We start from the raw sequence: 15,763 nt of genomic DNA on the forward strand, positions 1-15,763 counted from the left end.
AATCTCTCTGACAGTTCAACAGCTGTACACCAATTCCTGATTCCTGATAGATCTAAGCCAAGCTGCGATTCCTTTTATTTTTTTATATACTGAAATGGCTATACCTAATAAATTTTTTAAGAACAATAATTATTTCAATTGGTACAAAAATAGTTTTGCTTTTTTGTTTAAAAGGCAAATATGACCTTTAACAAAATTTTTTTTCAATGATATCTGTTTATACAATATTCATAAAATTTTTTTGTAAAAGCACTAAAAGATCCAATTTCGAAATAATCATAACAATCATAATAATAATAATAATAATAATAATAATTATAATTATAATAATAATAAAAACAAGAGATGTGCACATTTGTAAGTAGGTGAAACAATGATGGTTGGCGCCGGATATTGGACTGCTCAGGTAACTAGGCGAAATTCTTGGTGGTGACTTCGGGGAAAGATAGGCCTTTGATAAGGAGTCCACTGCAGGCCCAGGGACAGCAGCAGACTCTTGGCTGCTTTTCGCGACACACACACACACACACACCAAGATAATCTCAAGCCAGTTAACCAGGGACCGCTGCCTTTTCATCTCGGCAATTACACACAGATATATTCCTTTGCTCTGTAAAGTTACTCTGAAACACTAACTAACTGTGGCAGGGAGATTGTTAGCTGCATTTCCACGTGTGTCATGCCATATATATGTATCAAGATATATATATATATATATGTGTGGAATATACATACTGTATATATCAATACACACATATATGCTGACATGTATACATACATAGCACGTATATGATACACACACGATAAGTGCATTGATATAATATACTGTGTATGTATGTATGTATACATACTGACATGTGTGCATATACATCAAAGTATATATAAGCATATATATACATTATATGGTATATCCATACATACATATATGTATATGTATAGTATATACATATGTACACAACACATACATACAATTTTATAAAAAAAAATGTACAAATTTACCTTGCAATGAGGAGCAATGAGATAGAAGTGAAAAAAAAATATTGATAAGAAACTTACAATCTACGGAAGATAAAAACGTAAGAGACAAAATCTAAAAAGCTAAAAGAAGAAATAATATGTAAGAAGGATTACCATTATTAATATTAAAAAAGAGAAATGCAATGCTTTTTATAGTCATTATTATTAATTACAATGTGTTTTTTTTTTTTGCGGAATGTGCACAACAGCAGCGAAGTGATGATGCGATACGATGAACTTAATGATGATTGCTGTGATGACGAATACAATGATTATGCCAAAAAGACCGCCAGGCCGAAGGAGGGTGGGGTTTTTTTTTGCGGGGAGTAACATAACCAGAGTGAAGAATGCCCGTGAATCCCACGAATTGGAATGTTCCAAATCTTAATTCAACGCTTAAACTAACTACTAAAAAAGTTCTTTTTTTCTTTAAAACTAAACAGAAAGGAAAATAAAAATATATTTAAAAAGATTGCTTCTCATTGCTACGTTCGTTACAGAGGAAATAGTCAAGTTGCCAAATTCAGCTGTTAAAAGTGTGAAACGGAAAAATTACAAATGAAAAAAAAAAAATTTACATTTCATCAAAAAATCTCCCTTATCTAAAAAATGGTAGTACTCTATTAGCAGGCATATGGTACAGGCACAGTTTCCTTGTAATGGATGTACTTGAGTCAAATTAAAAAGTCTTACAAAGATTTAAAATATTCTGAGTACTTAAAAATAAAAACTGCTCTTTCATAATTTGGTGCATCTGATCTGGAGCCTCTACCTGGAAAGGAACAATCCTTCCAGCAAAATATAATTTTGAAAGCCAAACAACATTTTCGTTTTCCTTGATAATACAATTTTGTGTTTGTTCTTAATCTATTGCAACAGACATTTAATAATTCGGGATAACACAAATCCACAGCTGATAAATTTTTTGTGGTTATGAATTAAATAGTTATACATGTTTCCAAGTTCTTTAGATTTCCTCCAGAGGTTAAACTAAGCAGTTAATAAGCCTTACAAAGATTGTACTACAGTGGATTAACATCACAGAAATATCTGTCTTAACAGGACAAAAGTTGACATCAGAAAATAACTACAAAAATCTTGAGTAGACTGAATGTGTTGCCATAAACTACTCTCTTTTATAACCCTCTGGTAAATTTATAATTTCTTAAAACCTAATACATCTGGCTCCAACTCAAATACAGAAATCAATTGACTGAATGGTCCAATTTTCGCGAGATGAGAAACAAGTTTAAAAATTCATAAAAGTGTGATGTCACGAAAGCTTGAACTTCTGAAACACGAAAATAATTCTTACTGTGTTTGGGGGGGGTTGGGTATTTTCCATATGCCTCCTTCATGAGCTAATTACTGTGCCACAACTCGGATAGAAAGTGTGTGTTTGTACATGCTAGGTTGACCTAGTTGAGGCACTAAAATTTTATGCTTCTGCTTGGAATCAACAAACTACAATTATTGACCGGTATATATATTCTGCATATATACATATATATACCATACGTATGTATATATATATATATATATCTAGTGACAGAGAGAAACAAGGAGGGAGCATGCCCTCCTTGCTCGGAACACATATCATGGACAAGTGGCAGCAATATCTGGGTAGAGATGGTTGCTCAAGCAACAATACATAATAATAATAATAATAACTCTTGCTACATTACTTCTTGTATTATTATAATCTCTTGTACAAAACAACAGTATCAAAAACTAGATCACAACACCTACACTATATGTGTTATGCAATGAAGATATCATTATCATCATCATTCATAGTATATATATCACTGGGCCATTAGCTGATTGGACAGACGCCCAGGAAAGAATCATTCTTACCTTCAGAAATAAATAGATATATGTGGTGAAACTTATTCACAAGTGAGAGCTTTGTACCAAAGTGAGTGAGGAGACCGCCACCGTAAGAAAAGTGAAAAATGAGGTATGGTGCGCCACTGGAAATAAGATAATGATGTGTAGGGGATATTATTACTAATAATATTGTTTAGTGAAAGCGGCGCACCAATGACTTATCATCAACACTTGGAGCCTCAACTTCCTTAGGATAGATTAGTCCTGACTGCACCATGGTGCTTCTGGTAACAATTGACGAGGAACCACTAAGCACTCGCACTCGCCACGATTATTCTTCTCGAACGACGAGAGTTCTCCCGATGGCCATTTGTACCGCATGGTTTCCCTAGGAAGGCTTAGCACCATAGATTATAGTTTATGTTTCCAAGTTGGGACATCATGACCTTACACAGCCTCGCAGGAGGGTCATTATTGACTAGCACAGCACACTTCACCAGACGGATGTTTGTGACCGTAGTTAGGTGTTGGGTCGTGGGTGTTCCCCCAGGGGTGATTGCTACATACTCAGTTACTATACAGCAATTTTGAGTTACTACAGCATTGCTGGTCAATGATGCGACAGATTGTGATAGGGCGACGTCAATCTCAAATATATATAACAGACATATTTTTCCTTCAGATTCACTTTCTTATCATTTTCACAAATCACTATTTTGCATGAATATTTTTTGAAGGGGGGAGAGGGGGAGGCTGACCCAGGGCTGGCTTTAGCTGGTTGGTACGAAGAGGTTCTTTCCGCGTTTAGCAGCGTCGTGAATGAAATGACATTTGGAGAATGGAAAAAAAAGAAAATATTCTCGGTGGAACAGAGACTGAGAATCCTGTGGTGATGTCCTTTGAGGGGTCACCATTCCTTCTTCTTCTTCTTCTTTTTTTTTTCATGCAGGTCATGGCAGAGATCCTCCTCCTTGGGCTATGCCTGTTGAGGATACTCCTAAATTATAGGACCACCCTGTAAAAGATTCAACAAATTAATATTGTTTGCTGTTTAGAACTTACAACAAAAGATCAGTGATCTATGTAAAATAAAGAAATTGTATTTATAATATCTATATTCAGTATTTTTTTTTCACACTTTTTGGCAACATATACTGTATATTCATATATATATTTCATAACTTACAAAAGATCTACTTTATGTGAAAAAAAGATAAATAATGGGAATGATTTCAATAACCATTAAATTGTAATTTTTTGTTTCTGCCAGTCACATAAATTCTGCATTAGACTGTAAATTCAGAAGCACAAAACAAATCTCAGCAAAGAAGGGAAAAATCAAACACCTGCCTTTATAAAAATTCGTGGCGCACTGGACGGTTGAAAACCAAGAGTTGCCTCTTCCCTTTTTATTTCCTTTTAGTGTGCAACATCTCCATCAGCAGGGTCTGAGTTGGTGCTGCACCGTTGATGTGCTTGTAATACAAATATTTTTCTCCGTTGTCAGCGATGTAGTGAAGCTCTGGCAGTAAATCCATCATTTTTTGATACTTTTCCTGTAGGTCGGGAGAGAAAAAAACATTCCACTTTTACCCAGGTTGCAAAGCAAACTTCCTTTGGTTTATTATCTTACAGCAGCCTTATTGATGTTACAACGTTCTGTGAGGACCTGATTCAAACCCACCGGATAAATAATGTAATGGGGGGGAGGCGGGGAGGGGGGAAGGAACTAAAACGCCACACTAGTAAATCATCAGGCAGCCTTTGAAGGATGACTTGACTTGACTGGACTGTAATGGAAGTTGTGGGTATATTTACAATATACAGTAGGTGGTTTGAACCAGTTCCCCAGTATATATAAAAAGCTGCCCAATACCAAGGAGCAGATGAAGATAAACTGAGAGAGCTCAGGCAAATAGGATGAAAGGGAAGAAAAAGAAGAAGAAGAAGAAGAAGAAGAAGAAGAAGAAGAAGAAGAAGAAGAAGAAGAAGAAGGAGGAGGAGTAACGAAGGCCTGATAAGAAGAGGACTGGAACAGGTAGGTTGAGAGGAAAATGGGATGCAAGAGATAAAAGTATAAATGAGGCAGTCAGTGAAGAAGGTTCTTCATTTTTTTTTGTATAGGTGTTTTGGCAAGGGATACATGAGGCTATTTCATACAGATGACTAAACAAGACAAGGCTATGAAATGTAGATGCAGTTCCAAAATTTCTCAAGTACTGGGGGACGAGTCTTGGCAAAGGAACACTGTCATATCAACGACCATTTTCCAACTAGTTAGCAGACAAGTCAAATGAGCTTTTTTTTTTTCAGTGAGAAAACTAAATACAATGAGATGTAACCAAATTGATGGAGAAGACACAAAGGCTGACAGAGCATTAAATTATAGGGAAATGTACTTAAACACTAAAAGGGCCAACACAAAGCAACCTACATAGAGCTACAGCTTCTGAATTCAGAGTATAGTACTAAAGCACATCAATACAGTGAATAAAAAAATTAAAAAATAAAAATAGTCCAAACATCAGGTAAAAATTTCAGGTACTGTATTGTATACATACAATGAACACCTAAAGAGAACACTTATATAAAAGAGAAATGAGAAAAGATATAAAAAAAAATTCCTAATGATAAAAAGTAGAGATAAAACTAGAGTATGACTCCCAGGGTGTATTAAATATACCACAGAACAAATAATAACACTCGGGTCTGGGGGCGCTGGCCCGCATAGGACCCGCTAGGGTCGACCTCACCAACACTGAGACCAGGAATCTCACAGCTCGAACTGACTGACCACCCTGGCTCATGGGACGGTGGAAAAAAGGCCTGGAAAAAAACAAACTCCGGGACGGGTGTGTGTCAGTTATCTAAGAAGTGATTGGATGACGAAAAAATATTCTCAAAAAAAAGAAAAAAATTTTAAAAAGGAAAGAGACTACACTGCGCTATTGAGGTTCATGTATCCAAAACCTTACCTACACCTGAGGTATGACTTATGATATACAAGAAAAATATTCAATCATTCTTAGTTTTCTTCAGATATCTAAAAGTTAAAAAAGCAAAAAAAGTTAATTTGCTCTTTTTGTATGATTATCTGATCTTTTTTCTTTTTTAAATTTAAGCCTAAACAAATTTTCTATCTCTTTTTTTTCAATATACTGTACTGATTTGTCAAACAAGAGGAACTAAGATTTACTCTTTCAACAAGTCACGTCTTTTTGTCAGGACAGGAAGGGGGAAGTATGTGAAGAAGATATCAATGGCGTCATCAAATAAGTGCAAATTTCCCAAAATAAAATAAACGAATCAGTGAATGTAATAACAAGTAAGAATCGTTAAAAATATAGCATCTTGGCATTTCACAGGGTCATGGTGAAATAAAAAATCACTTCAGCCATTTCTATCTTCTGCCAACCATAAGCTCTGTCATCCCAAAGAAAATGGGAGCTTGAAGCTACCAAATTATTTTGCGAAGAAAACTGGAACTTTATCCTTTATCAATTAATACTACGAACAATGCTTCTCATGATTCCAAATAAAAGAGAATGTATCATTTTCATCCTTTAGTTACTGACAGGGAGTTTATGTTACAAAAAAAAAAAAAACAAGGAATTTTGAGCCATTTTCCTTAGGATGGCAGTCCTTATTGCATAGTAAGGGGCACTTCATTCATTAATAAGGCTGCTATTGATAACTGGAACTTCGCATATGAGCGCCTTAATGTTAAGAGTATAGGTAGCGTAGTTAATGGCATGACAGAGCTCCGGATGCTTAAACTATCAAATATAAAATAAATGCTTCTTAATCTCGTCATTAGTGAACCATATATAAAATTCTTTTGGTAACTGCTCCTTATCAAATTAATGACACTTTTATGATCTGTTACTTTGTTATAAGAGGAGTGGAATAAGGTTTATCTATATTATATTATGTATTAATATAAAAAAACCGTGGTATAACACGAACTATATTTGAATGATCAATCTTTTTTTCACCTTGAATGAAAGGAACATGGAAGAAGCCCCACTTATGCATGTGCCCATTTTAATCAGTGAAAGTACAGATGGAAAGTTTTGGAACCACAAAGCTCTGTTTCGTTCAAAGAAAATTGTAAGGACGGTGTTGATGGATTATTCTGAGCCTATGCTATTATTCAAAACTCAGTGGAAAAAAATATACTCTGGTGTTACGAAAAAAAAAATTAAATACACAAAAAATCGTTCAGATTTGTCATGCGATCAGACCAGACATAAACTGAGTAACTACTCAGCCTCAAAATGTTTCCAATTTCAAATAACGCAACCTGGCTTGACTTTCAAAGCAAAAGCGGCAAATACTTTTGGTAAATTTAATTATGCATCCGTTTGATACCAAAGTTAACCCAAACTTGATAAGGAATTGCTACAATTGCCACTGAAGGCTCCAGAATGACGGGTTCGGCTTACGATGTTCCGAGGTTAAAACACTTTTCGATTATATTCATCAGACATTATTCCCAGCTTTACGACGCATTTTCCAGGGTTACGGCGCCTACGATGCCAATCTGGCAGAAGAAATATAACTCAAAGAAATGCAAATTAATCAATATTTGAATTTTCTTAATGAAAAATGCAATAAAAATGCAGTTTACATAGTTCTTAATACACCCAGAGCATTAAAAGTAAGGTTTTCTCAAGATTTTTGACGATACTGTTATATTCATTGCGACAATAACAACCGACATTATTCTTGACTGTAATCAGCTCTACTATGCGATGCATAGTTAGTTGAACGGGTTATGTTCTTCTCATACGAAATTCCAAGCCACTCAGAAGATGGGATATGTCTTGCTTTTTTCCATCAACTTTCCCCTCAAAAATGTAAGTCTTCATTGGGAATTTTTACGTCATGGTATCTTGAACACTACCAACCAACCAACAGATTACAGATTACAATAATGTATGACAGGTGACATACACACCAAATGGGCTATTCATCTCTAGTAAAATCAGTTATGAAAACTAGTCCCGAGCAGATGAAAAATACTTTTGATGTGTCTATAAATACAGTACCTATCCTGGGTAAGTGGACTAATGTACCCTTCAGAATCCATAACTACTTTGCTTGAAATATCAAAATGTACTAGCAAAAGGCAACTTTTTCTTTCATAAAACCACTTGCAAAAAAAAAAAAAAAATGAATAAAATAAAATAGAATTAGATAAAAACAGTTTCTTACAGAGAGACATTTAAATCAATCTTGGTAAAAAAACTTTCCTTTCTGTACTCTCAGAAACAAAGAGGGTAAATGGATATGCGTGGCTTCTTTCTCCTGTTTGCTTATACTTTGTGATAGGTAACAAGTAATACATTATTTATATAATCTATATATAAATAAATCATAGAAAGATAACAAGTAATAAATTATTTATATAATTTACATATATATAAATAAATTATAGCTCTGTAGCTATACAGTACACTGCCTTATGAAGTGTGATGATTCTATTATCTTAAAAAAGAAACACTATATATAACTAAGATGACTGACTACTCATAATCAAAAAGAATTACAAAAAAAAGGGCAAAAAACTGAGGCACCAGACATTAGTATAGTAGTTCACGCCTCCTCAACGATGATGAAGAACCTTTGTTTTTCTTTCATTTTTTTTTACCTTACCTTTGAAATTCCTTAACAAAGAAATATACATACAAAAAAGCAGTATAAATACTGTACAACAATCAATCAACTTCACTGAAGAACTATGGCGTACCGTTTCATCAGGATACATATTAGCCGTGTACTCCAAGAGCACCTGGCGCACTTGTTCGTGAGCTTGTGCCACAGAGCGGCGGTCGTTCAGACACCGGACCTCTGCGGAAACAGGAAAGAAAATCTTCACTTAGACACCCTGGAGGGGGAGGAGCTGCTGACGAAAGGGATTGAATTCTAACGAGGGCATTGAAAGGAGTGAATTCTCGAGACAGGTTCTTAAGATGATTTTAAAAAGGAATGGATTCTAACGAGGGCATTGAAAGGAGGAGTGAATTCTCGAGACGAATTCTCTAGATGATATTAAACAGGAATGAATTCTTAAAGTGGTATTGAAATGAATGGATTTTCAAAGTGGCATTAAATAGGAATGAATTCTTAAAATGACTAAATAGGAATGAATTCTTAAAACGGCATTAAAACGGATTGAATTCTAACAAGGGCATTAAATAAAGGAATGAATTCTCGAACCGAATTTTCAAAATGATATTAAAAAGAAATGAATTTTCAAAATTGTATTGAATAGGAATGAATTCTCAACAATGGCATCATAAAGGAATAAATTCTCAAAATGGTATTAAAAAGGAATGAACTCTCAAAATGATATTAAAAAAGAATGAATTCTCAAAAATGGCACTCACAGAGAATGAATTCCTTACCTGGATTAAGCAGGATAACAAATTTCAGGCATATATAATCTGATATGTCAAATTTAAGATCCACCAATTTGTTGAGAATGCCATGGAAACGATCCGAGAATTGCGTAGTGCCCAACAGGGCAAGCGACAACAGGTCGAACTTCTGCCCGTTGGGTAAGGTCGTCTCATCCTGCGGGGAAAATCATGGCATGACATTCCAGTGATTCAACTATTCTCTGCAATCTTTTGAGTTTAGGAAAAAAAAAAATCTTTGGTACGAAATGATTACAATTATCAATCCAGCAGCGTCATGATATTTGTTAAAAGAAATAAATGACATGAAATTCCAATGCTTCAAATTTTCTCTGAAGTCTTTTGAGTTTTGAAAAGAAGAAGAAGAAGAAGAAGCAGAAGAAGAGGAAGAAGAAGAAGAAGAAGAACACTTTGGTATGAAATTATTATATTATTATCAATCCAGCAGCGTCATGACACTTGTAAAAGAATAATAATAATAATAATAATAATAATAAATTACAGCATTGACATAATACCTAATAATTATTCAGATAATTTCTAAGTTCTTAGAAAGTGTTTTAGAATATGCATCCGATATGATTACCTTATTAAATGGATAAGATCTTTGTCACAATACAGTACTACTTGCATCCGATACTTTAAATTTATGTGCAAGAGACGTCATACTAATAAAAATGGGTTTACTCTGAACTTTCATCAAATACACAACTGCATATAATGGATAAGCCACTGAAGAGGGTAATAGAATACGTTTCCTAACTGTGGAACAAAGCATTTGCTGTCAGAAACATGACTAGAAATAACACTTTTCATGCTAATGTTCAAGGTGTTGGGCGCTTCTATCAGCATGTTATGTAAAAGGCCAGAAAAAATAGACCTCTAAATGACCCTATCAATTATTAGGGGGCTTATGGAATCTGCAGTTCATAAGCAACTGTCCCTAACATCAGGGCACAAGGAAGTTACAGGCTAGGTAGAAGGAAGAAAATCTACAGAAGTCCTCTCCTACAGAAAATAAATTTGCTACTGAATCAGCAGGGAAACTATCCAGGGCAAACAGTTTACTGAAATGAATTTAAAAAAAAAACCCTAGATTTAGGCACTCGTAAGCAGCTCAGGACACTGACATCGAGTGACGACATGAATCTCATCCTTCAAGCCTTGACATTTGTCCTGTGTGGAACCACTGCTCTCTCTCCCCCCACCCCACAACCCCATCCCCAGAGAAAAAAATTGTCTGAAGGCTGTCTGAGAAAGATATCCTTCTAAAGCAAAACATTTGTCCAGTCTGGAACCACTGCTCTCTCTGACGTTTGTCTGAGAGAGAAATCCCTCTGAAGGAAAACCGAAAAGGAGTGATTTCCTCAGGCGTCTCTGTCTCTTTTGGACCCGAATTAACGTTTCGTTTATTGGGGTTCTCGATGACTACCCCAATCAAGCGTGAAAAGGGTAGTTTAATTGTCCACGAAGCGTGAAGCTACGATCTCTCTCTTTGACCCTTCACCTTTCAACACGGGTGGAGTCGTGGTGCGGACTGTCACACGAAATTAATGATAGTCCTGTCATGCCAGCAGTCAGCTACACTACATAAGAACAGTAATAATAATCTTTATGGCCAAGAGTTTATGTGTTATTTGTACCTATGAATGTATCACATTTTGTGTGTAGCATGTACCTACAATATATCTCACATTTTATGTGGAAAGGGTATCCCTTTGGAGGAATCGATCTTCCAGTCACCAACTGACGGAAACACTGAAAAACCAAAACATATTTCTTAACTCTTCTTGCAACCTTCAACAGGAGCCTCGTGGGTTCCTGGAGAGTCCAAAAAATCTCAGGGTATTCCCTTGGAGAGATCGGTCTTCCAGATCGATCTTCCAGCCATCAACTAATGGAAACACTGGAAAACTATCAGTGACTTCATATACTACATTTCCTAACTCTTGTTGCAACTTTGAACACGAGCCTCGTGGTTCCTCACGAGTCAAAAAATCTCAGAATAAGTGAAAGCCTGTGGTGACAACTGGAGTGACTGTCACAGAGAGAGAGAGAGAGAGAGAAGAGAGAGAGAGAGAGAGAGAGAGAAGGAGGATCGGAGAGGAGACGAGAGAGAGAAGAGAGAGAGAGAGAGAGAGAGAGAGAGAGAGAGAGAGAGAGAAGGAAGAAAAGGTCAAAGACAGGTTGGGTGTGTAACAATGAACCGGTTTAGGGATGGAGTGAAAAGTGACCTTCTGTTCAATCATTCACCTACCACTTTATTTTTATTATTTCTTTTAATTTTTTTTTCATCTTCTCTTATCTTATTCTCTTCGCTTCGTTCTTAAATTTGCCTTCTTCGGTGTAGTATTTTTTTTTTTAAGATTTTTATTTTAAAGTGAAGCACAACAACTGGTATTTTTCAACAGTTTATCTAAAAATAATTTTTCTTAATCATTGATCTATTTTTCCATGTCTTAAAGCCGACGTGGAAAGCATGACAAACCATTGCATATATATATATATATATATATATATATATATATATATATATATATATATCTATATATATACATATAATGTATATATATGCATATGTGTATCCGTATATACATACACACACATATTACTTTATATGCATCGCAAAAATGAACAAAACCACCACCAGCCTTACCTGCAATCTGTTGTGTATACGTTGGTGCAGGTGGTCCAATATTAGTAGATCTGACCAGGAATGCTGCAATAGCTTCATCTGATCGTCAACCTGCAGAAGAGAGAGAGAAAAAAAATCATTGTAGTATTTCTGGCGTCCGTATCCAATCTCAATATTTATCCCGGCATTTTCATGATGGCATGCAAACCAATTTACTTCGACCTTCGTCGTGAACTATATACATATACTACATAGAAATATAGAAATAAAATGAAATGTCCTCAGTTCTTGTTTGAATGCATTTATCTATCTATCTCCCTATCCATCTATCTTATATCTACTCGTCTTTCTATCTATCTACGTGTGTATGTTTTGTTTGTACATATTTATGTTTGACTCTTAAAAAGGCCAATCTTGAAAACAGCATCATTTGTACGTAACTTTGTCTATACTACAGAGGGCGATGGGGGGGGGGTTACCTAATTTATTAGCCCTTATCTAACCCAGGCTCGAAGAACACAAGGGGAAAAAGGAATGGCAGATCTTTAACCAGTAAATGGAACATGAATTGTCGGGGGAAAACAGAAGCACAATACGAATTCCAAAGCTTCCCTTGGTACATCATCTTATCAAGTCACTTATCAGCATAAACAACATTCAGCAATTATTGCTTAACCTCACTTTTATCATTCTTTTAACATCTTAATGTATCATAAGGATACCGGCTAAAGACATCACTCTAACCGTAATGCTGAATAATTATTTAATGTATATATATACTATAACCAAAATTCCGAATAATTTTTTAGACCTTGAGATTAAATGCCTCTCGTCTAAAATCCCGCATAAAACGGACATAATTGTCATTACAAGTAAAGTTCACATTGTCCCAAATTCACCAACAGTTATGTACATAGTCTCGACTTGACCAAAGACACCCTGGGGAAATTCGTCAACGCTATTAATAGCCCACACCACGCCTTTCAGCGAACAAGGAAGTCGTCAGCAACGGTTAGAAAAATTCCCCCACACAATTATATATATATCATATATATGTGCCAAGTCTATTATTTCTTCGCCCCCCGCCCCCACCCCAACACAAAACTCATTACAGGGACCCCATTTCCTATTCCCCCCGCGAGCAAGATCGCTTTGCGTGGAAACAATGGAAAGGAGGGAATTGCGCGCGCAAGCAGAAGTCTGACAAAATGGCGGGAAGATTTGGCGCTCTCGAAACACCGTCATTCCAGGATCCTTGGGAGTTTAGCCTTGGACTGTCATGGCGGAATGAAGGCAAACTCACGCTTTTTGAAAATATCAAACATCCTTTTCTTAATTTGTTTTTCCTTTTTACTTTGTCTGTGGTATCACAGTCTTTCTATTTATTCTGCCTCTTCCAATCTTCATTTGTGATCGTTTCCATTCGATTTTCATGGATTAAATACTCTTTTTTTTTTAAATTCCTTTCTTAGGTGGGATTCTTTAAGCTTCAATTAACGACGTAATTAGCTAGTACTTAACGGCATTTTCAAAACCATTAAATGGGAAACTCTAGTATAAAATGGTATACCGGTTATACATAAGGGAAATTCATCAGTGTTAATATAAAAGTACGAGAGAGAGAGAGAGAGAGAGAGAGAGAGAGAGAGAGAGAGAGAGAGAGAGAGAGAGAGAATTAGTTTTAGCCCCCCACCACAAATCAGCGAAATGATAATAATAACAATAATAAACGTATAAATGACCTAATTGGGCTATTAGAGCCCAAATATCACAGGTCCCCAGTTCTGTCCTTAAACCTAAATACCTGTGGAGACTCATAATTATTTTCAAGGATTCAATCATAACACAAAGAGACGTTATCATATTTGAGAATAATTCCCCTGACCGCTCTTCAATTGAGCTGTAGTTAATAAAAAGTGTTCATGTTTTAAAATTCAAATAGAAATTTGTCACATGTCCATTATACACTGAAACAAAAATTCTTGTGATACATCCATCAATTCACAAACTATCCTGGAAAACTATCTCGTCATATTCATTAAATAAAAAGGCATAAAAAAATCCTGTCATGTACCCATCAATATCAATTGACTTTTTCTCAACTTGACTCTTTTCAGAAAGTTGCTCCCACCAACAGGCTCAACGTCTATTGATTCTGCAACCTTTGCTCAGTCAATAGAAAAGCAGATATTCTAGCTATGATAAAAGATGATTTTAAACAATTTATTTCTTCTTCAATAGAACAGATATTCCTTGCTATGATAAAAGATTTTAAATCTTTTATTTCTTCAAGAAAGCAGATATTCCTTGTTATGATAAAGATGATTTTAAATAATTTATTTCTTCAAGAAAGCAGATATTCCTTGTTATGATAAAGATGATTTTAAATCATTTTGTTTCCTCAAGAAAGCAGATATTCCTTACTATGACAAAGATGATTTTGAATCATTTATTTCTTCAAGAAAGCAGATATTCCTGGCTATGATTTAAAATTTAATTTGTTTCTTCCAGAAAGCGGATATTCTTGCTATGATAAAAGATGATTATAAATAATTTATTTCTTCTTCAATAAAACAGTTATTCCTTGTTATGATAAAGATGATTTTAAATCATTTGTTTCCTCAAGAAAGCAGATATTCCTGGCTATGATAAAGATGATTTAAATTATTTGTTCCTTCCAAAAAGCAGATAATCCTTGCTCTGATAAAGACGATTTTAAATCATTTGTTTTTCAAGAAAGCAGAATTTAAATAATTTTTTTTTTTCTTCCCGGAACTAAAGTCTCATGATATCTGGTGTAATTATAACATGGTCTGAGAGCTCTGATTCTTTTGTTCCTTCTAGCAGTCGCAGACAATGCCTTTTTTAGCCTTGAACGGAATTTTTAGTGCAGAAGTACCGTAATTTCAGGTACACTGATCAGGAAGTAAGTTTTTTTTTGTATAGTAATCAGCAAACGAAAATTACACATTTCAAAAAGGAATGTAGCCTTGAAGTATCAATTCTCGCTAAAATACTAAGATAATTTTTTGAAAGTTACAATTCTGCTAAACTTCTTTACATGGGCTAATTTTACAACATGATTCATTATACAACATGGACTCATTTCACATCATGGATCACTTTACAATGAGGACTCTCTTTACAACACGAACTCATTTTACACCATGAATAAATTTACAACATGAAACATTTTACAACATGGGCTCATTTTACAACATGAATCACTTTTACAACATGGACTCAATTCACAACATGGAATCACTTTACAACCTGGACTCAAAGTCTAAGCAGATATCTATCTCTTTAATTGATCGACCATTAAAGAATTAAGGTTAATTGGAATAATTCGATGTCGACTGAGTTCCCACAAATCCTTCTCTCGTCTTCTGTTCTCCTTCTGATTAGCGTCATTTCCTTCATTCTCACGCCTTTATCAATCACCCTCACGTTCCTTGACTCAATCGAAGAAGAAGAAGAAAGAAGAAGCAGAAGAAGATTTACTGGACGAACCCGTTTCCTCATTCGCTGATTTAGGTTACTAGGAAAACGGGTCGAAACATGAACGGGGGATGGGGGGGGGGGGGTGATGTCATTTTGTTTCAGTTAAGGCATAAATTATTATTATTATTATTATTATTATTATTATTATTATTATTATTATTAGCAGTCAGCGATGCTGTGTAATGAATTATATTTACCTTATCAATCTCTGTACAGGCCATCAGCTTATATACATACAGACATACTACATATACATATATATATACATATACATATATTATATATATATATATATATATATATAAATATAATATATATATATATATTATATATATATATATATATAATTACATAC

The 15,763-nt window shown here is 34.9% G+C and overlaps 1 protein-coding gene across 1 annotated transcript in view; it reads right to left on the reverse strand.

Moving 5' to 3' along the window:
- Positions 1-413: 413 nt before the first annotated feature.
- LOC135207967 (nuclear hormone receptor FTZ-F1-like) overlaps positions 414-15,763 on the reverse strand; it is a 104,112-nt gene continuing 88,762 nt past the window's right edge. Inside the window, 6 exon segments of the mRNA XM_064240000.1 lie at positions 414-3,862; positions 4,198-4,268; positions 4,271-4,403; positions 8,600-8,700; positions 9,258-9,426; positions 11,926-12,015. Coding sequence (XP_064096070.1) covers positions 3,845-3,862; positions 4,198-4,268; positions 4,271-4,403; positions 8,600-8,700; positions 9,258-9,426; positions 11,926-12,015 — 582 coding nt within the window. The 3' untranslated portion in view covers positions 414-3,844.

Source organism: Macrobrachium nipponense, chromosome 11 (assembly GCF_015104395.2).
Source record: "Macrobrachium nipponense isolate FS-2020 chromosome 11, ASM1510439v2, whole genome shotgun sequence".
Taxonomy (NCBI): domain Eukaryota; kingdom Metazoa; phylum Arthropoda; class Malacostraca; order Decapoda; family Palaemonidae; genus Macrobrachium; species Macrobrachium nipponense.